At 41.3% G+C, this 23,285-nt stretch overlaps 1 protein-coding gene and 1 pseudogene across 2 annotated transcripts in view; one reads left to right on the top strand and one right to left on the bottom strand.

The window, feature by feature from the left end:
- The first annotated feature begins 147 nt into the window (after positions 1 to 147).
- On the top strand, positions 148 to 2,036 carry LOC118023904 (annotated as a pseudogene).
- A 10,111-nt stretch (positions 2,037 to 12,147) lies between these two features.
- Positions 12,148 to 23,285, bottom strand: part of LGI1 (leucine rich glioma inactivated 1) — a 37,855-nt gene continuing 26,717 nt past the window's right edge. The window contains exons 5-8 of one of the 2 annotated variants that reach the window (XM_035025334.1): positions 19,556 to 19,627; positions 16,601 to 16,770; positions 16,157 to 16,321; positions 12,148 to 13,563 (exon numbers count right to left, since the gene is read on the bottom strand). In XM_035025334.1, the coding sequence (XP_034881225.1) occupies positions 12,728 to 13,563; positions 16,157 to 16,321; positions 16,601 to 16,770; positions 19,556 to 19,627 (1,243 nt within the window). In that variant the 3' untranslated portion in view covers positions 12,148 to 12,727. The remainder of the gene's footprint in view (positions 13,564 to 16,156; positions 16,322 to 16,600; positions 16,771 to 19,555; positions 19,628 to 23,285) is intronic. The other variant, XM_035025338.1, reaches the window with a different exon arrangement.

Here is a 23,285-nt window from a genome sequence, read left to right as displayed (position 1 = left end):
TCTCCAAGGGCTTAGGTCCTTTTAATTTCTCTATTTTGGGGGAAACTTCCCTTGAAAAAAGTTACCCAAATATTAAATGAAAATAATTTTTAAGGGTTGAGAATGTGGAGTGGATGGAATTGATTCAACTGGGTTCTGGGGAGGGCTATGGAGCAGGTAAATGAGCTAAAAGAGAAGGGCAATAAGGCCCTGAGTGCGGGCAACATCGTTGATGCATTACAGTGCTACTCTGAAGCAATTAAGCTAGATCCCCAGAACCACATGCTCTACAGAAATTGCTCAGCAGCCTACACCAAGAAAGGTGACTACCAGAAGGCTTATGAGGATGGTTGCAAAATTATTGACTTAAAGCCTGACTGGGGCAAGGGCTATTCACAGAAAGCAGTAGCTCTTGAGTTCTTACACTGATCCGAAGAAGCCAAGGGAACCTACAAAGAAGGTTTAAAACATGAAGCAAATAATCCTCAGCTCAAAGAGGGCTTATAGAATATGGAGGCCCGGTGGTGCAGAGAGGAAATTCATGAATCCTTTCAACATGCCGCATCTGTACCACAAGTTAGAGAGTGATCCCAGGACAAGGGTGCTGCTCACTGATCCTATCTACCAGCAACTGATAGAGCAACTATGAAACAAGCCGTGTGACCTAGGTACGAACTGTAAGATCCCCGGATCATGACTACTCTCAGTGTTTTGCTGGGAGTTGGTCTGGGCAGTACGGATGAGGAGGAGGGAGTTGCAAAAGCTCCACTACCACCTCTTCCCCAAAAGGACACCAAGCCAGAGCCAGTAAAAGATCTTCCCCAGAAGAAGAAGCAGGCACTGAAAGAAAAAGAGTTGGGGAGTGAGGCCTCCAAGACAAAAGACTTTGACACAGCCTTGAAGCGCTATGACAGAGCCAAGGACCTAGATCCCACCAACATGCCCTACATGACCAATCAAGCAGCTGTGTACTTCGAGAAGGGTGACTACAGTAAATGCCGGGAGCTTTCTGAGAAGGCTGTTGAGGTGGGGTGAGAAAACCAAGACTATTGACAGATTGCCAAAGTTTATTCTCGAATTGGCAACTCCTACTTTAGACGAGAATGGGCATGTTCAGGGTGGTATAGCCTTAGATGGCAACTCCTACTTCAAAAAAGAAAAGTGCAAGGATGCCATCCATTTCTATAACAAGTCTTTGGCAGAGCCCTGAACACCAGATGTGCTCAAGAAATGCCAACAAGTGGAGAAAATTCTCAAGGACCAAGAGTGGCTGGCCTGTATAAACCCTGACCTGGCCTTGGAGGAGAACAAAGGCAATGAATGTTTTCAGAAAGGAGACTCTCCCCAGGCCATGAAGCATTATACCGAAGCCATCAAATGGAACCCAAGAGATGCCAAATTGTACAGCAATCAATCTGCCTGCTACACCAAACCTTGAGCTGGTGCTCAAGGACTGTGAGGAATGTATCCAGCTGGAGCCAACCCTCATCAAGGGTTACAAACGGCAAGCAGCTGCACTAGAGGAGATGAAGGACTACACAAAAGCCATGGATGTTTACTGGAAGGTGTTAGATCTGGATTCCAATGGTAAGGAGGTGGCAGACGGTTACCAACGCTGTATGATGGCTCAGTAGAACCGACATGATAGCATGGAGGCGCAACATGACAGCATGGAGGTGCAGCAGATAATGAGCAGATAATGAGTGAGCCACCAATGCAGAAGGACCCCAGGCACTCACTGAACACTTAAAGAATCCTGTAATAGCACAGAAGATCCAGAAGCTGATGGATGTGTGGGTCTGATCACAGTTTGGTGATGACTTGCTCATCATCTTCTTCCCTTCGCCCTCATGTGGAAAGAGGAGCTGGGGCTGCAGCAAGTAGCTGGAGCAGAGCAGAGAGCAAGGGAAAGCAAACAACTTCTCTCTATATATTTACATAGACCTATGTGGAAGATACAGAGAGTCCTACTCACGTTACTTGTATTGCCACTGCCTTGGAGCCCTCCCAGCACACGCATGGTCTCTTCTGCTGCCCTGGGGTTCCGTGTTACCTTCCCCACCCTCAATTGCATCGGCTCTCCCATAGTTGTTTTTTTTTTTTTTTTAAAGATTGTATTTATTTATTTGACAGAGAGAGAGAGATAGCGAGAGCAGGAACACAAGCAGGGGGAGTGGGAGAGGGAGAGGGAGAAGCAGGCTTTGCACCAAGCAGGGAGCCCAATGCGGGGCTCGATCCCAGGACCCTGAAATCATGACCTGAGCTGAAAGCAGACACTTAACGACTGAGCCACCCAGGCGTCCCCACAGCTGGTTATTTTTTTATTTGAGGCAGTGGCCACGTATGGGGAGGGGAGGGTGTTCTTCCCGACCTCAGGTTCCAACTGTCTTCACATTGTTAACTCCACATGCCCTTCTCCAATAAAACAAGCCAGTTGGGCGTGGTTATAAAAAAAATAAAAGAAAATCATTTTTAAAAAGTCAGATAAAGAAATCCAATAAAAGCAGTAGTAGCTGTCATGCATACTTTGCCATGGCTCTTTCCCCTCTGATACTGTTACTTAGTAATGTCCCAGATAGTGGCTATTCCATCAATGCATGCAGATTATGATGACTTGGAACAGTGCTCTCAGTAACATGAACAAGAAATAAGTCTTTATTATTTTAAGCCAGTAATATTTGAGTGCTACTGAAGTATTACCAAATAACCCAGGTTATCCTGACGGATAACAATCAGTGTAAGTATATCAGTGTAAGTCAATCACTAGGGCTCCGAATGCAGAGAGACCTGGTTTGAATCCTGGTTCTGCTGTTAGCTGCATGCCCTAGGTAGACTTCTCTACATCTCTGAACTTCCATTTTTTCTTTTGAAAAAATGGATAATAATAGCATTGTTGAAGGGGTTGAATGACTAAATACATATAAAATATTCAGCACATGTTCTACACATAGTAAGTGCTCAATAAGTGGTAGCTATTATTATTATTTTTTTAAAGATTTTATTCATTTATTTGTCAGAGAGAGAGAGAGAGCACAAGCAGGGGGAACAGGAGAGGGAGAAGCTTAGCAGGGAGCTAAGCAGGGAGGTTGATGTGGGGTTTGATCCCAACATTCCGGGATCATGACCTGAGCCGAAGGCAGACGCTTAACCAAGTGAGCCACCCAGGCAACCCAATGGTAGCTATTATTATTGTTTTCAATCATCAACAATATTTTAGCCTATTAATCATAAATAGGCAGGCCATGCAAAGAAAGGAGGAGTGTGTGTGAGCCAGTAAAATTATTAAAGTAGATGTAATACTGCCTTTTAGAAGATATAAAAAGGGGTAAGTTCTTCAAGCTTTGTGGTGAAAATATGTACACATATGACTATTTTGTGATGGGGAGGGGCATTATATTTGGTCTTTTAAAATAGTATCTCTGCTTGTTCACACTCCATTCACAGAACAAGCCCTCTTTACTAAAACTTAGAGAATTCTGTGCTAAAAATATTCCATTCCCATTTGGTGTAGTGAAATGTCATATCCATTAAACACCAACATACCAAATGCTGCTTGCAGATTCTCAACCCAGCAAACCAAGTCAACAAGAAATTATGATCAACCTCGGCTCGTTCATACTGTACATTTTGACATTATTTTGCAGAATTATCTAAGGCTTAATTGTTATCTTATAGGTATCATAAAATTATAACTCATTTATTCCAACTAACTAAAAAAAAAAGGAAATTGTGAGCCGGGGAGTGAAAGTGACTTCTCAAGGTCACAAAACTATAAAGGCCGTTGTATTGGGCCAAGATCTCTAAACTTCCAAGCGACTTTATTCTCCATTATAACACAGTTACAGATTTTTCAGAGCTCTAAGGATCTATAGGTTGACCTGATCCAGTTCCAATATCTTATAGAGAAAACTAAGGCCGGAAGAAGCTCCATGTCTTGCTTTAGGTAATCCTTAAAGCTAGTGTGTTCCAAAGCTTTTGGCCAACTTTTGTAACCACAGGCTTGGTGCTCCTGACATGCCACTGGTCAGTTCAACGTGGTTATTTAGAGCAGAGGCCCAGCTAGTGAACTGGTGATGGGCTAGCAACATCACAGTCATCTAAGGAATGTTTAAAAATAAAAATTCCTGGGTCCTATTCTTTGAAGATTCAGTTTCAGTGGCTCTGAGTTGGGATCCCAGGAACCTGTATAGTTAGTTTGCTTTCTAGGAGGTTCTGGGGGGGAAACCAGGTCCAGGAACGATTATTAACAGAAGTCAGTGTTTTATGTTCTTCTCTTCTCTGCTGAGGTTGATCTATGACAATTTCCAGCTAATGCCTAGATACCTGTGGGAAAGCTAAGTCAGGAAAAGTCTTGGGCCAATAAAGAGCCACTGAGATTTTAATCTTCAAGCCAGCTCAAGGTGATTAGAGCAAGAAGAGAGCTACCCTTGCCTGGTGAAGATTGATCTGAAGTCAAAGCACATCCAGGAGAACAAAACATGATCTAGGAATGCTTGTTCTCATTTCCCAGGGATGGGTGGCCATGGAATCAGAATTGGCAGCTTGACTTCACTTGGGAAAATATCATTTTGAAACAGAAGATATCAATTTAAATATTTTAAAACCGAATGTTTGAGAGAACACCATTTAAAAATGTATATAGAAATTGTAGCAGTGAATCATCATGAATAATAGACAAAGATGGGAGATTATATTTTGTCAAGTTTTGCAAAATAAGAGCCAGAACGGCTCTTTGAAACCTTTTAGTGAAGGGATTCTAGACACATCTAAGGGTGTGGCTTCTTCCCTGGTAACTCCAGCTCTCTAAATGGAGATTCTCCACAGAGACCACACCTTTGGCTGATGACTTCTGTTGTTTTGCCTGTTCAGCATCCTTTCTTTCTTTATAATAGCACTACAATTTCACTTTAGGGAAATACCCTTACCTCACTTTCATTGCACATGGTTCTCACCTGTGGGTTCCAGGGGTGGGCATATGACCCATGTTTGGCCAATCAGAGCCTTCTATACTTAGAACAATTGCTTCAGGGATGGGCACTGGGCCAATGAGCATCAGCCCCAAAATTTTGCTAGAACTACTGGAAAAGGAGTACCATCTTTCTATTAGGCACAGCTAAACTGGCAAGATGTTTTGTTGGAGCTGCTGATGGGTCTCTCCACCATGAAAGGAGAGACTGACTTAGGAAGAAGTCAACAATAGAGTCAGAGAAAAACAGATTTATGAAAATATCATCTGAGTATCTGGTCCAGGTATTTCTGAAGCTATACGTATTTTTGTATTTAAACTAGTTTAGTTGGATTTCAGCAACTTATAACCAAAAGCATCCTAACCACTATGTCTCCTCAGGGATCAGAACCTGGGTGGAGAAATGATTAATGATTAATTAACTTGTCTAAATTTATGGAGTTAGTGAGTAGCCACAGTGAAATGCAAACCCAGGTCTGCCTGAATCTAACAACACATGTTGTTAATCATTATGTCCACTGCTCTAAAGAGAGAAATATTGTGGCCACCAACAGGATAGATCTACAGGCAAAAAGCAAGAAAAACACTGGTCATGTTTCACTTCTCCTTTAGATCCCTATAGAACTTACTTTTGCCCCTTTTGTTGTTTCTGCATGCTGCCTTTTAGAAATAAACCCCAGAGGTATGTAAATCCTTTAAGAGTATGGACAACTTCTTGCTCGTTTTGTTTTCTTTATACCATCTTCCATAGCACTTTGCTTATAATAGATGTTCAAGAAATGTTCTTGATACAATTGAGCTTGTTGTTGTCCATTGGTGTAAATACCAATCAATAGTCCTAGGATACTTAAAACACTCCAGGTTCTTGATTGGGGTGTCTATCTGGCAGTTTACAGGAGTCATGAATTTTTTTTTTTAAGATTTATTTATTTATTTGAGAGAGAGAGAGAACACAAGCAGGAGGGGCAGAGGGAGAGGGAGAGAAAATCTCAAGCAGACTTGGTGCTGAGCGCAGAGCCTGATGTAGAGCTCGGTCTAACAACCCTAGGACCATGACCTGAGCCAAAACCAAGGGTTGGACACCCAACCGACTGTGCCACCCAGCCACAGAAGAATTCAGAGTCCTGAATTTTTAGTATATATTTCATCTTTAAGCACTTCATAGCATGCCACTGATGGATACTATCCAAAATGAATCTTGTCTTTGCTTCTTAACTGGCTATATGATTGGGCAAGTTACTTAGCTTTTCTAAGACTAAGCTTTTTCATTTATAAAACAATGCTCTTATTACAGAATCATAGAGGATGGAATGACAATACAGATAAAGCACTTAGTATAGTGCCTGGCTCATAGTAAGTGCTTAATAAGTGCCACCTATTATTATAATGAAATTAAAATGTTAAAATATAAATTGTAATATTAAATTAAAATATTAAAATTCTTAAAGTTTCTTTAGAATTATTAAATATGTGTGGGTAGACAGGATTAAGGGAATAAAGGACAAAGGACAGTTGTCCTGGGATCTGGCACTGTTGGGAAGACTGATTTCTGGGACACAGTTTTGCTGAGAATTATTGTTAAAAGCTTCAGCTAGGGAAGATGCTCCCCTTGGGGCATCTCTGAGTAGTGCTGACCATGAATGTAGATCCCTCTTGGGGGGAGAAATTTCAAAGGGCATAGACTTTCTGAAAGTGTTAGTATCAAGCTTCTTGTTCTTTGGGTCTCAGTGGATTAATTAAATTAGTTCCCATCCTTCGTTTTTGTGGATTAAGTTTTAGGTAGATTTGCCGCATGTATTTGAATAAGGATTTACTCAGGAAATAAATTGTGTCTCTTTTATCTTCCAGACCACCCCAGTTATACCTGGGAAACAGATGGTCTTGGTAGGTCTATCCTTTAGGTGTAACCCATGGCCAGGATTCTTTATGAGGCTGGAAATTTGCTGTAGGGGAGGAGGCTGCTTCTCAGATATGCAAACAGGAAGGCTGAAGCTGGTGGACTTAAAGCTATTTCATTTCCACCAGCTTTATGGATTTTCTACAAAGTAGAACTATTCCAGGGGACAGAGGGTGGGATGGGATAGAAGAATCACAGACCCCTAAGACAAAGTCCTGACCAGCAGGGATATGTAACTTGGTAGGAGAGATGGATAGGTCAACAATCAACCATAATACAAGGCAGAATGAATTATGAGCCTTGTTTATGGTAAAAGCCACGGGCTGAGAAAGCTGGAGAAAGGAGAAACCACAGGTAGCTGGTTGGATGAGGACTAAGATGTCCAAAGGTAGGAGAGTAGGGAAAGGGCATTGTTGGTGGTTGGGGTTGCCTAGGCACAGAAGCAAGTACGAACGTGCTCAGATGAACAGGGATTGGCAAATTGTGAACATGAAGGGAGTGTGGGTGAAATGGAGGATGCTGGAGTGGAAGGAGAAGCTGGTCAGATTTTGAACTCCACCTTAAGACTTTATAGGGCCACTTGTAGGTCTTCCTAGGCCTGTGGTGGTCCTGGATGCCCAGTGCCCTTGATAGCAATCATGTTAAAATGCATCTACATCCCACACGAAGATCAACATGTAAGAACTGCGTTGAGTAAGTTGAGCCCTCATCGACTAGCAGTATACCTACAGATGTGGTCCTAGGACCAGTGCCAGGCCAGGAGGAGTTTGGAATCAGTTTGGGATGGAATGAGTACAGGAGTTGAGAGGAACGTTGAGAAACTTTTACAGCAATTTGGCATTGTCACAATAATGAAGCATGTGATCATTTTTCTGGTAATTATTCATTTTTATTCTAATTTCCAGAAATATTGGTCCACAAGACAATGGAAAGACATTGGCCAAAAATACATTGGAGATTTTTTTTAATTTCCATAGTTGAAGTTTTTTTTAACATTAGAAAATTTTTTAAAAGTTGAGCAGCTCTGATCTAGTTGGAGTAATATTACTTTTTAAAGAAATTCGAGGTGAGAGATGACAGAGAAGACAGCCCGTGAACTTGAAGATAGATCAGTAAAAAATCACACAGTTTGAATAGCAGAGGAAAAGGTGATGAAAATATCTAGTACTCAGCATCGTACCCACATTGAGGTAACTACGCCTAAACATTCTGCTTAGGTGAAGATAATTGTGTGGCAAGTACAGAAAGCCACTCAAACTAATGCGGAACAAAGCCAAATGTGTATGTGTGGTGATGGTGGGGCAGGGTTGTTATTAGAAGGCTCCAGAAGTACATCAAGGAATTCAGGGGCAGGGAGTGCTGTTGGATGCAATGAGGGATGAATGGGAAATGGACAGTCACTAGGAATCTCTCTCACTCTTTTCTCTCTCTTTCCCCCTGTGGTGGATGCTGTGTTGCACTGCCCAGATCCTCCCTCTTTCAGGAATTAAAAACTTACTTTACCAGCTGCTGGGAGGACTCCCAGAAACAGCTTCTGCTACCGTCTGCTAGTCTCTGGGGATTGCTGTGCTAAAACACAGCCTCACCTCGGGCCATACTTTCTTCCAGCCCACATCCAGTGACTAATCACCATGGAGGTGGAAAGGTCTGGTGGGTCCCCTCGCTTCAGCTTGGGACACCTGAGAAGGAGCATCTCAGCTCCCTACAGGGCTTTTTTTTATTGGAACTGAATCACGGCTCAGCTGCTCTCTGCCAAATTCTCCTTTCTTCTCCTCCCTTCTAGGTGGCATCTCAAGGGTACTACTAAATAAATATGTGTACATTAGCCTCACAGAGTCTGGTTTTCTCAGGCGACCTTACAGGGGCCACCAGACCTCCCTCCCCCTTCCTTTTCTCCCCTTTTCTCTCTCTGCTCTTCCTCCCCCTCCCCCTCAGACTATGTAGCTTCTCACCTCTGCTTCTCTCTGACCTTCAACCTCATTCTCTTCTCACCTTTCAGACCAGCTTCCTCTGCTCTGTCACTGTCCCTGTAGCATATGCCATTGTTTCCCACCCAGAGGCTCTTTACTGGGTTGAAGTACCCATCCTGCAGCTGCCATGGGTGTTAGTTTATAACAGCCTACATTTGCATACTTCTCTGGGGGATTGTCCTTAGCCAACGGGAACCTTCATCATTAGAGATGTCTGAAAGGTTATGCCCCATCCTCTTGGTTCAATGACTATTAGATGGGGGGTATGAACATCCATCCTCCTTGCCTCAAGGCAGGACACACTGTGTGGTACAATTCATACTCTGGAGTTCCCCGTGGAGACAGTCTGAAGCTAACTTCTCCTGAAAGAATATCTCTGTGTAGCACCTTCCCCTGCCCTAGTCTCAATCCCTTACAGGTGTAACAGGAAGTCACTCCCTCAGTCAATCCCTCTGCTTTGAGGGAAACTGATTTAAGATAGTCACTTTACAAATCTGGTGCCTGTGACTAAGTGACCGAGCCTCTCTGTCCTAATTCCAAATATCCAGGAGAAAGAACTGGATCAGTTCTTTCCCAGCCCAGCTTCTGGGTTGAACCCTGGATCAGGAGTTCACTCCAGGTCCAGTCATCTGAGGCTGGAGAGGAGGCAGAGTTATATAGTATAGGGCAGAAGAAGGGTACAGGGAGAGAGGGCAAGTCTCAGGAAGGACCGGCCAATTCCTGTGGAAGTGGATCCTACCATGTGTCCTCCTCCTCAGTTCTTCTTGAATTTCTGTCAGCCTTCTCACTTCTCACCTCTTCCCCATCTACAGTCCCAGGTTCGGATTGGAAGGTGAAGTGTTGAAAGGTAGTTCCATGTGATGAAGATGGATCTGGATTGAATGTCCAGAGGCCTGGCTTGGTGCTGTCTCCCTCTGCTCACTTCACATCTCTGGCTTTCCGGGTTCAGGTGAATTAGAGAGTCGGTTTGCTAATTTAAATAGTCAATGCTTCTGTGAAAACAAACAGAGAAGAATCTAAGCCTTTCATTTCTGCATCCCCGAATTCAGCAGAAGGCCTGGCACAGAGTTCGAACACTGGCAACGTATTGAAAACAAGAGATATCCTTTACAAATGAAACGGCCGTGAGTTACATTAAGGTAATAAATGTAGAACATGACCCTGAAGCATGCAATATTCTGGGTGTGGAGTTGGCACACTCGGTGAGTGCTAATTTGTGTCAGGTCGGTGTTAAGTACCTTGTATGCTGTTCTGATCACTGCTGCAGTGTAACAAATCACCCCAAAACTTAGATGCTTGAAGTGACCATTTTATGATGCTCATAGATTCTGTGGGTCAGGAATTTGGACCAGGTACCGTGGGGATGTCTTGTCTCTGCTCCGTAACGTCCAGGGCCCCAGTGGGGAAGATTTGACAACTCGGGGCTGGAATTACCCGGAGGCATCTTCACTCACAGCACTGGTGCTTGATGTGGTTGTTAGATGAGACCTCAGCTGGGGCTGTCGACCGAAGCCTGGGCTTCCTCACAATGGTGGCCTCAGCCTCGTGGGACCTTGTGGGTAGCCGTTCAGGGTTCCAAAAGCGATTGTCCCAGTTCACAAGGTAGAAGCTTCATTGTTCTTATGATCTAGTCTCAAAAGTCAAACTGCATCATTTCCACTACATTCTATTGATTGTAAGCCTGCCCAGATTTAAGGATAACAGAATTAGGCACTACCTCTTGATGGGGTGGGGGCAAGGTTCTCATAGAACATGTAGGATGGGAAATATTGTGGCCGTATTTGGAAAATTCAATCCACCAAGTGCACATTATCTCATTTAATCCTTCCACTGTCCTTGGAGTAGGCATTATTGTCCCTTTGTAGATAAAGAAACTGAGGCTCAGAGAACTTAAATAACTTGCCTGTGGATAAAGCCAGTACATGGCAAGGCTGGATTTAAACCCAGTCTGTACGAAGCAGGTGTTCTTCAACATATATATCAACATATATCCTGTTTATAGAAAAAGGGAACTGAAGAAAATAAGAAACTCAAAGGCCAGTTCTCCCTGCGTGCCAGATCAGGAACGGGTAAGACTTCTTGTCCCCTATAACTTTAATGTCAGTTAATATCATCCCACGTGGTAAAGGAATCCGGTTCCTACGCATAACTTCCTGAGGTATTGCTTCTTGGAGGCTGTGTAACTACTGTGTGTACCTTTGGTGTCTCAAGTTTGCCAGATATGTGCCAGCAGAGGGGTTGATGTCTGCCCTCTTCCTCCTACCCATTCATTTGGCAAAGGAGCGTGGGGAGCAATAAGCTGGAGGAAGCTCTGATTCACACAGAACCAGTTCATGCCAGGAATATCTTCTATGCCGTGATCCCCTTTTGAAACCATATCTCCCCTTTAAGTTAAAACAGGGACCACTTCCTCCAGGAACTCATCTTCGATACTCCTGGGATCTTTATAATCAGAATGTTCAGATGATGATTGGCACTTACGGCTTACTCTGTAGGTTTCTGTGTCTTTTTTTTTTTTTTAAAGATTTTATTTATTTGACAGAGAGAGACACAGCGAGAGAGGGAACACAAGCAGGGGGAGTGGAAGAGGGAGAAGCAGGCTTCCCGCGGAGCAGGGAGCCTGATGTGGGGCTCGATCCCAGGACCCTGGGATCATGACCTGAGCCGAAGGCAGCCGTTTAAGACTGAGCCACCCAGGCGCCCCTGTAGGTTTCTGTGTCTTAACCCTCCAATTAGTCTAAGGCTCCAGAGGGCAAGGGCCATGCCCTATTCCTCCTCAATTCTCCTCCCCAACACCACAGGAACAATACCCCGTTCTTAATAGGTACTCAATAAATAGGACTGATTAGATCAAAGGGACTTAGGAAGTTTATTATTATAACAGGAGGACACACATGCGTCTTCTAAAGCAGTTTTTGAGGGCCTAGCCTACCATAGGCACTGTGCTAGGTGCTAACAAACCATGTGATCCAGGAGTAGGAATTTGGAAAATCAAATATGAGCCTCCTGGGCACTCTGCAGCATGTCAGTAACATCCAAACTGATGTCTAGAAGTGATCAGGTCAAGAGGCCTACATATTGGGTGAATCTGAGGCAAGTACTATAAGGTTACAATTTCAATTAGCTCTCAGATGATTCTAGGGTCAGACACTTAGAAAGTCCCTAAATAGCCTTTTTAAAATTGAAAATCTTGACTTTTTCTTCTTTTATAAGTTTTTTGAAGAATTTTTTTAGCTAGAGCTGTCAGGAAAAGGATGGGTCTTACTATTTATTTCAAATCAGTCTTCTTGAAATAAGCAAATTTCTCTACCCTGCTTTAAGTTTGTCACCATTTTACCACAAAATGTTCTTAAAAGCATGACCTTTGGAAACACCCTTGAATGTTCCAAATCAGTTGATAAACTTGTTCCTAAATCTTGGGTAATGAATATCAGTGTTTCATCTTCACTCCTTATTCACACCATAAGCTCTTCATCTAAACATAACCCTATTGTATAAAACTATTTCCTCAATGTACCGTCACCAAGAATAAAACAACTGTAAATAATTACCTTTGGGATATGAAAGAAAATGTAAACATTTTATTTGGCAGTTGTTTCTGAACACATGAATAAATAAATGGAAAAGTACATATTAATAATTCTTTTTGGAGTAACAGATACCATTAAACACTTATTTACACATCTTCACTGCAAAGAACAGTCACACAATTCAATTTTGTCTTATAAAAGGTCACTTCCTACATCACTGGACTGGACAGTTAAGGATGGAGATACTGGTAGTGCTTGGTTCTAGCAGTCTCAATGTTTGAAAGGCATTCATTTGCAAGTGTGATAAGAAGAGTCATCATGCATTGAGTTCATCCGGATCATGTACTGTAGAAAGTTTCTGATGGCAGCCAAAGAATTTGGTGTCTCATGCGCTTAAGTCAACTATGACATGTTTGTATATCTGTGTATTTCCCTTAAAACTGGAAGCAAAAAGAAAATTACGCTTATTAATGGACACATGCGTGAATGATCTTGGTGCCTGAACATTTAATTCCTGAAATTTCACAAATTTGGCTTTCTCTGCATCCCAGTTATACACTTGCGTAAAGGAATAATCACTTCCAAGAATTGCATATTGGTAGTTATTTATCTGAAGAGGCTGGAACACCATGGATCCTCGTGATGGCATCCTCTGAATATCCTGAAATGAGGAACCTCCCCATTTCATTACTTTGGAATCACCAATGAATCTTGTCAAGCAAATGTACACGTCACCTTTCACTGAGAAGTGCTTAACGGCATATACATCCTCCATGTTAGGGATGTCAGTTTGGTTAGTGAATAATTGTGTTGCTTTGTTCCACTGATAAATTACAGGACGCTGGGAACTACTAGACAGGATTAAATGAGGCGTTCTGAGTGTCTGAGGTGTTCTGGCTATTTCTAGATATTCCACATCAGTGTCCCTGTACCACGCGTGTAAGGATTGATGGGAGTAGAATCCATTTCCATTCCATTTATAAATGGTAGTAAAACCAGCTTTTGAACTGTCAGCAACAACAAAGTACCAGTTGTTTTCAATCTTGAATGTTTCAATGTCATTGGGTTTTCGGATTTTGAGAATTTCAATATCCTGGATTTTTATAAATTTATTTGCAAAACTGTCTCGCTTATAGATGTGAGAGCCGCCAAACAGCTGGGCCACAATAACATAGAGCTGAGTTTCAATGACTATAGGCTTGCACACTACAGTGGACGTGCCTGGGAAAAGACAAATGAGAGATTAGTTGGATGGCCATCCTCTTTTGCAGCATGTAAACATGCAGCCTGAGGCCATACAACTTCCACCAAAATCAGCCTGGAATAAGAGATTTCCTTGGTTGAATAGGCAAGGCCAATCTCCAAGGCCCAATGGCAGCAGGATCCTGAAGTTCTGTGCCTTTGTGCCTCACAAGGCCTTGTTACCAACAACTGAGTTGTCAAGTCACATCCAACCTGCACTAGACATTCAGGACACACAGCTACAGCTTGAGTTTTCTCCTCTCACTTCTTGCAGAAAGAAAGCATTGCTTTCCCTGACACCTCATGAGTTAATTATAGTAATTCTAGTGAAAACTTCCATTTATTGATCACCAACTATGTGCTTTGTCAAATCATCTCATTAAAAATTCCCAAAAATCTTATGAGATAAATATTATTATCTTCCCTTTTGCAGATGAGCAGACTGAACTCAGAGAGATTCAGTGCTGTTAGGAGAAGGCAGAGTTGGGATTCAAACTCAGGTCTACCAGCGTCTCTATGCTTTTAACCCAACCTGTGGGGAGGTGAGCTATTCCAGGGCTTCTGACTTGGGTGGGATCCCACAAGTTTCTAGAACCACGCTACAAAGTCTTGAGCAGTCATCTGGGTAGCCCATGGTAGCCCATGGTTCTACCAGAAATTGGTTTGTTCCTAGTGTGAATGGCTTCTTGCTCTAAAAATAGGTGATTTTCCTCTAGGAAAGGAGAGAGATGTCACTTGTCATTTTTCTGAAGCTTTAGGTCACTGGTGGCAAGAGAGAAGACAAGGAAGAGAAATCCTTGAGAAAAATGAAAGAGGGGTACAGCCATAGGTGATACTCCTAAAAGTTATTTTGAGAAATCTTAGAGAACAATATGGATCAGTATCCTTGCTCAGTATCTTTTTGGTATCAATAAATGTAAATATCATTTATCAGTAAATATGGACTAGAGGCAGCTTGGCTCTAGGAAATCCAAAGAGAGCAGGGCAAATCTGGGCCCCAAGCCTTTTCTAACTTTAGAAGCTCCAAGGCAGTAAGTTCTGCATCAACTCTTTCTACTAATAGGTGAGATTATTCTATTTGTGACCCTTTTCAGGACTCAACTGATTGTGTGACTTTGGGAAAAATCACTTAACTTCTCTGAAATTCAGTTTTCCCTTCTGTACAATGAGGATTTGACCTAGATCAGGAATGGCCACTAGATTTCAACTATGTATCAATACTGATCAACTGACTGATTGGGAAACTGCCTGAAAAACTGTGTTGAGGATTCTGTAGTCGGGTCTGCACTCTGTAAGCAAGAGCATTGACATTGATTAGTGATGTCTTTCTGGCGTAAAGGAAGTCATAGTGACAGTATACTGGGCATATATTTGTCATCTTAGATGAGATGATGTCTTCTGAAAGTATGCATATATGTGATTCATTTCTCTTTCAAGTATTCATCTTAAGATTCATCTAGAATAACTGATGGACATACACAGGTAAGAAGAACCTGGTTTAAACTGCACAAAGCTGCTGCAGTTCATTGGAAAATTGAGGGGGCTTTGGGAAAAAGGGAAGCATGACCTTCTTCCTTGAGAAAGAAGGAGGTTTCTGGGAGGACCTCAGTTTGGAGAAGATCCCTTCATCTGGGCACCTCAGTCTCGAGCAAGCCCCAGACTTGTCTCAATCCTGTAAACAATGGGGCTGGCGGCCACCAACACAATCTAATTATGACCCTTCCCACCCAAGAAGGGAACTCTTTTACAGGGAGGTTTGAATGTTCTCAGGAGCAGATTTAAAGGTATTAGAAGCTAAAGCTGATGGAAACATTTTAGAGGGAGCCCCATATTCTAACTTACTTAAAAACTATAAAGTTGTTGAAATGAGAACAAAATTTAATAGGTCACCTAAGTAAAAGTTTTCATGGAAGAAAAGTGGTTTCCAAGGTCAAATTAAATGCACAAAACACTGGAAAGAGGCTTCCTCACTGCTAGACTTCTCAGGGCCTCTAATGCATAATTATTATGAATCTCCAAGAGGGAGATATGGTTCACAGATTTATTGGACCAAAATCCCTTTTTGTCACAGGAGTACATTAACATTTTGAGGGGGTCACGTTTGTACAACAGAGGTTGAGACTCATTGATCTAAAATAACATCTTTATTTTATAGTTAAGAAAAAGGGAAGGCCCAGTGAGGATGAGTGGCTCACCCATCTAGTTTGTGGCAGAACCTAGATTAAAACTCATGATTCCTAGTCCAGTATTTTTCTTTCGAAGAAAAATAATCTACCTTTTATTTGGCATTTACTATGCTTGGTTCTATGCTAAGTTTCTTGAATATGTGATCATATTATCTTATGAATACATTATCTTACAACAACCCCGTGAGTTAGGTATTATTATTCCCACTTACAAGTCAGGAAATTAAGGTTTAGGGAACAATCCCCAGTCATTTAGTAAATGGTACAGCTGGGGATTAAAGGACTCTAGCATGCCCAACGATCCCCCTATACCAGTTGTCTTTTTCTGTTGCCCTTGGTCGAACCTGCTTAACTTTCTATTCAAAATACAATCAGGCTTTTCATACCTGTAATGTTGTCATAATTTCGGAAGGTCTTTTCTACATGGTCCCATTCAAGGAAAATGCACTTTCCAGTAAAAGGCTGAGCAATGACTACATACTCATCATTCATATAAGAAAAAGTATCTATGGACAGTGATTGATAAGGCAGGTCTTGAGACTTTGCAAATTCTGCAAAAACAGGAAATGATGATGAATAACCATGTATTAATGCCTCGTTCCTTGGCTAGATCTCAAATGTCCTTAAGAGATACATTTATTTAAGAGAAACAGTAAAATGATCATTTTACTTTGCTTTTAAACCCACAAAGTTTTAATGCTTTATCATATTTTAAAAATTAAAATTGGTCATTTGGTTTTTAAAGATATAAAAAATATCAATTCCTGCACACACACAACATGTAGCCCTTAAGTTAGCTTTATGAGGTGGAATGACTTGGAATACATTACCTGTAATGATGCAATCAAAATCCTTGGGTGAGAGACTATTGATTTTGCGCTTCTTGTATTCTGGGGGGCCTTCGCAGTAGATGTCTTCAACAGTTGCATTGGTGTGGCCCAGCCATTCCACTAGCCACTTCAGTTTACAGTCACAATTAAATGAATTCCCTCTCAGGTCCCTGAAAGACAAACTTCAGTTGATTTTGCTATATGAGGGTCCTACCTACGCATGTATGATCTCTACCTCAGCAATTAACATACGCAGAATGCCTTTACCCGGCTTTACATCATGCCCCATAATCTACCTTGAACCTGACTGACCATTCACTTTGAGTTCAGAGAGTTCCCGCAGTGCACCCTTGAATAGAATCTCATAAGTTATTCCCTCTTGGATCAAAGGCAGCTCTGTCTAGAGCTGTGCTGTCCATAGAAATATAGTGTGAACTACATATGTAATTTAAAATTTTCTAGGGGCACCTGGGTGGCTCAGTCCATTAAGCGTCTGCCTTCAACTCAGGTCATGATCCCAGGGTCCTAGGATCAAGCCAGTGTGGGGATGCCTGCTCAGCAGGGAGCCTGCTTCTCCCTCTCCCTCAGCTCCCACTCATTCTCTCTCTCTCTCTCTCTCTCAAATAAATAAAATCTCTAATTTTTTTTCTAAATTTTCTGTATTTCTAAAAAAAGTAACAAGAAATAGGTGACATTAATTTTAATAATATACTTGATTTAAAATAATTTATTTATTTTAAAATAATATATTTTATTTAATATCTCACACAAATATTATCATTTAGCTGTGTAGCCAACAAACATTATTAATGAGGTATTTTACATTTTTAAAAAATATTACATCTTTGGAGTCTAGTGTGTATTTTACACTTAGAGCATAACTCAATTTGGATGCTAAATTTTCATCAGAAGTATGCGATCTGTATTTAGATTTCATAAAATTTATAGTTGGAAAAAAATAGTCTCGCACATCCAAGTTGTTCCAAACATAATTAAGTTTTGCAATAACCGAACTGAGAATCAGTTTTTCAATTTAACTTAGTTTGCTACTTAATTTTCTAAAAATTAAGTAAAAATTTAAAACTTTGTTCCTTAGTTACACTTAGAACACTGCTTGGTGACCACATGTGTGGCTACTGTATTGGAGTGCAGGTCTAGAGGATAGAATATAGTGCTTATTATGTCATATTTAATTAAATCAGCTATTTGCTTTTGTTCTTCCTCAGAGATGTAATTCATCCTGATCCTATTCCGTGGTCTACAAATTCAATTTTAATAGGAAATGACTGACACAGCAGAGTTAACTCAGACATCCAGCAGCTCATGTCTGTAATAAACTATACAGCATGGATCATTTAAATTTCCACACATGATCCCAACTCACCAGGTTTTCTGTTTATTTGCATTGCTTCTGTTCAGAAATTCCAGCTCCTTCCTAAAACCCTTCTTGGTCACACAGAATTCCCAAGATAGGTATTGCCTAGTCTCACACAGCACACGGATAATTTTTAAATGTTGAAGCTTTAAAAATGCTTTTTGGGGGATACATTCAAGAAAACCAAGAAATCCTCTAAAAGACAAGCTGTCAAGGATCCTTGTTCTTAGATAATTCTTGATTTGGGTGTATTAGGGTAGGCCCAAGAGGCCAAACCCATTATGGAATTTCCTTAGAGACTGAGCCAATTTCAAGTGGGTTTTGTTGTTGTTGTTTTGGTTTTTGCTCATGCTGACACAAGGATGAGCCAGAAGATGATGCCCGAATAAGCTGTATCCCCAAGTCGGCCATGGTATATCATCTAACTTCCAAGACATCCCAGGGCTGACTTCATCTCCCAAGAATATTCTGACCCCAAATAATGAGTGTCAACTTTTCTGGGTGATTGTAAACCAGAACAGCTAACTGTGGTCTGTCCGAGACTCTCTTGGAAGTGTCCTGCTTCCTGCACTCTCTTGGAAATAAACCATCATTCAGGACTTGGGGTAATAGGCATTGAGGAGGGGCTGGGGAAATACCACAAGGAACAAAGAAAGTTTTTCATTAGCTTACTGATTTGAAGTTAAATACTAGGTTTAGGAGAAAATACTTGACTCAGATCTTTTGTTATTGGAGAAAAGTTGTTTTGAATATATATTCTATAGCAAAGTACCTGAATTGATAAGAAACATTTTGTTTTCATATATCCTTTCATTTGTTCCTGTATCTACCTTATGACCATTTAAATACCTTTCTAATGTCTGGAAGGCACTTAATGAAGCTAAATTGCTTTTGAGAGAGTTAGGCATATATTACTTGCTTTGCTTACAGCAAAATATACAAATTCCTTACAAAGATCTTTCACTCTGAGGCTTAAAAGTCAAAGTTTGAAAGCTCTTTTGTTTGACAAAGGGTCAAAAATAATTAAGTTCATTCCCTTCCTGGGGCTTAAGCCAAATTCCTGGGGATTAAGCCTAGAGTTGTTGTTCAGTCTAAGGAGAGAAAAGGCAAACTTGCCTCCCTTCCCCCACTTCCTGCTCCATTTCTCTGTTGACTGACCAACCCATGGGTGTAACCTTTCATCTGTACTCTGTCAGTTTCCCAGACTCCTTTAAGTTTTTCCTTTGTAGCCCCATTTCCTGGACCTCGTGAGAAAAAAGGCATCTTGAAATTTCACTCTGGGCCTCCTCTTCCCACCCCCTCAAAGTCCCTTATCAACACTCCCTCCCATAGGATACACACTTTGCCCCAAGGAATGCCTGGGCATTATATATTCAGAACATAGAATATATATACCGAGTCTTCACTATAGAAGACTCAAACATTAGTTCAAGTAAATTTAAAATTTAAGCCAATTTAAAATTTAAATTGTAAAATTCTTATTTAATTTTAAAGCCAATTACAAATTCTAAACATCAATACCAAGTTTCTTTGTTAACTATTGCAAATTAATTAATCAGTGATTTCTTAGGTCCTCTTACACATTTGTTAAAGAATCCAGGCCTTTGAAAATATCTTTTGGGAGTGTCTGGAGATTGTTGTTTGCGAGGCTCCTGGAAAAAAAAAAAGAGCGATGTAAACTGTAATCATAAACTAAATAGATGCATTTTATGATAAAACTTAATTATAAATCCCTTTTATTCTTTCCTGACTACACTAAATTACTTGCAGTACCTTTTTTATTTCTTCTTCTAAGATACTACTCAGATTCCCGCTATCACACTTTCAATTCTTGGTCTCTTTGCTTCAATGCTCACTCAGTATTTATGGCACTTATGTACCATGGCAAAAAAGAAACTAACAAACCAGCAAAAAATGATATTGGGCATTGATCTTTCTATGTAGAATGGAATATGAGATTCATACTCTTAGACATTCAGTCTAGGGCATGTGTCCCAAATAATGACTAACTAAATGGGTGACAGTGCCCATTTCCCCTCACACTCAGCCTGCCCCTGCTCCTCCCTCTCTCCTTCTCACTTGCTCCAGACAGTGGCCAAACCCCCAACTGATAGTGCCAATAGCTCTAGAGTTGGGGGACCTTATAGCCTATCCCCCTGCCAGCACATCCTTTCTTCTTTTCAAAGCATATACTCCCTTTTTCTATTTTTCTTTTCTTTTAAGTTCCATTCATTTGACCTCAGAAAACAGCTTTCTCACAAATACCCATCCATCCATCCATCCTCTTTAATCATCTCCTTTCCTTCTCTTCCAGTTCTTATTGTCACAGGAACTGTTTTCTCTTTCTCTTTCTCTTTCTCTTTTTTCTTTCATGAATCACTGGAATAATTCTAATCAAAGCTAATGAGTAAGGAGTAGTCCTGATGATATCAAGAAAAGGGAAATGTGTCCATACTGCAGAAATGTGGACGTAACAAGTAGTAGCAAGGGATGTAGGTACTGATAATTTTCTATTTTTAATCAGCATTGTGTGATTACACACCTATCTATTATATACTTATGAAATTTTTTCCACAAAAAATTTAAAAACTAAACCAAAACAAAAAGAACTTATGTTGTTGGCCTCCAAAGTCCTTGAAAATTCTCTCAAATTCCATTTAAAAGACTCTCAAAACTCTTCTTCTACCTGCTCTAATTAATATGAGATTTCTCAAGTGCAAACATTCAAGACTTTTAAAACCTATTTTTCAGTTAATTATGTTGTTTTCCTGAGTTTTAGAAATTGCGACTAGTTTGGAAAACTTCAATGAACCTTGGAACTAAGAACGGGAACTGAATCAGAATGTTCCCGTCTCAATGACGGTCCATTATGTAAAGAAGGGCACAGCTTTGGGCCATTCTGAGCTTTGTTTGAGTCCTGACTCCACTAGTTCCTGGCTGTGTGACTTTAATTCTGAATCTTCTTCAGGACTCAATTTTTTCATTTTTTTTTTAGGTGGGGGGATGGGTAATAATACCTCATGTCACAAGACAAAAAGTAAATGAGATAACTCGGGATGGTACCTGGCTTCTGGTCTATTCTCAATAAAGGGCAGCAAGGAGGAGGGGGAGGGGAAAAGAAGGAGAAGGGCTTGCCTAAGAAATAACATTTAGAAAACTGGCCATATGAAAGAACCACTACGACTGTAGTGGTATTAGGATTAATAAAATGTTGCTAAAGAAGACTTTTCAAGAGAATGTGTCTATAATTCACCTTTCTGCCTAGTGGTTGAATGAAGAGACTTCCTGGTGTCTTGGTCTAGTCCTGAGTCACTCCCAAGTTATGTGTCTCAATTTATTTTCTGGCACCATGTGTCTTAAAGTTCTCATGTGAACTTCTAAGTGGATGAAACAAACTGCAACTGGTTGCAGGGCACAAGGTTGGAGGAGGCTGGGTCATAGGACAGCGGACGTGAAATGAAGAAACAGTCAAGTCGTGAATTACTACTGCCACCAGGGTTGCCCAGGAAGAGGGACCATGTTTGCATTGCTGCCCAAGGCAGTTCTTTTATTATTATTCTTTTTTCCAAGGCTGTTCTTTTAAACAATGAGCAAATCTGGTAGTTCCACTTCCTGGCCAAAGGATAGAGCTCTAGACCTCACATACCCAAGGTGAAGGCCAACCACAGAAGCGGCTGTTAAGACACAGACTTGGAGCGACAAGGCTCTTGGGGTAAAGAGACATCATTTTTCCATGAGAAGATGGAGGACTTTTAAGTCAACAGAGTTGGGGGCTGGAGCTGATGAAGGCAGGCTGACCTTGGGCTGTAAAATGAGGCTTTATGCCTTTTGAGGACTTCTTGTAACAGGGAGGCTCTCACTCTGGGGACCAGCGGGAGGGGGAGGCAGAGTGGCGTGAGGGGTGCCAGAGGCAGAAATGGTGGCTGGATTTACTGCACTCAGTGTTACTCGTTTTCCTGTTTCACTGCCAAAATTCAGTGAAATACTGACTCACAGTGGACTGTTTCTGAAAAAGATAGGATGGAGCTTCACGCCTAGGTTTGGTGAGGAGTAGGCATGAGAAGTCTGCCTGGACTCATAAAAGAGGCAGAACCAAGAGGAAGTAAGACCCAGAAAGGAGAGGAAGCCTTCCGAGTCCCATTAAGTGGAGTTCAGACAGCTTCCCTAAAGTCTTTGGGAGGCCTCAGTGACAGGGTTTACACTTGTGTAAGAAGAAAGCAGGCAGCAGGGACTGGAGCAGAGAATGTCTTAGGAAAACAATGCTGATAAAGCCTGGGCATTATTCTGCAAAACAAATGTAACGGGGTCCTGATATAAAGTAGCCTTCCAGTGCGGGCTGATGGGTCAACGGTGAAGGATGCATTAGGGCACATAGGAGATCAGCAAAATCTGCAAAGTTAAGAAGAGAACGATGAAATGCCTCCACACATTAATTAGCTGGCCAGTTAAGAGTATTTACCAATTTACTAAGTGAAGAGAGCTGGAATTATTTTGAGACCCACTGCACAACTGGGGAAAGATATTTAATCTAGCATTATCTATAGTAGAAAAGAATTGGAAACAACCTACATGTTCATTAATAAGGGATTGTGTAAATAAATGATGGTTTATACTTAACATGGAATACTTTGCAGGAGATTTTAAAACATGAGGTAGATCTCTATGATTCGGCAAGAAATGATGCCCGAAAGAAAAAAAAAAGAAATTGGAGAATAGGATGTAGAGGGTAATCCCACTTGGGGAAGGAGGATACATGGCTAACAATGCATGAAGAAAGGTCTGGAAGGAGATATAATTTTTTTACATTTGGAATCTTTTACTTTTGCTATATAAACATCTGGATTGTGAGAGTTTTTATCATCAAGCATGTATTGTTATTTTAAGTTCAGAAGAAACAAAGAATAAAGTTGAGGTTTTAAAAAGACCCCATTGCTTAGTATTTGTGTATGGAATGGTTCTGTCCAGTGAAGATTTAGTGATTCTAAATCAATTATTTTACTTCATTCATCAAGTCCCGAAGTTACCGGGCTCACCAGAGTGTAACTATCAGGGTCAGCATAAGGGGGTCTGAGTGGTCAGATGATGTTAGCTCTTGCACGAGATGGGTTTCAGGATGGAGCTCCCATTTTTCTCACAAGATGACCACATGGGGGCGCCTGGGTGGCTCAGTCGGTTAAGCGACTGCCTTCGGCTCAGGTCATGATCCTGGAGTCCCAGGATCGAGTCCTGCGTCGGGCTCCCGGCTCGGTGGGGAGCCTGCTTCTCCCTCTGACCCTCTCCCCTCTCATGCTGTTTCTCTCTCTCTCTCTC

Source organism: Mirounga leonina, unplaced genomic scaffold (genome assembly GCF_011800145.1).
Source record: "Mirounga leonina isolate KUSES-001 unplaced genomic scaffold, KU_Mleo_1.0 Mir_114, whole genome shotgun sequence".
NCBI lineage: Eukaryota > Metazoa > Chordata > Mammalia > Carnivora > Phocidae > Mirounga > Mirounga leonina.
Note: the sequence above shows the minus strand (reverse complement) of the source record. Positions and strands in the feature narration are given on the sequence as shown.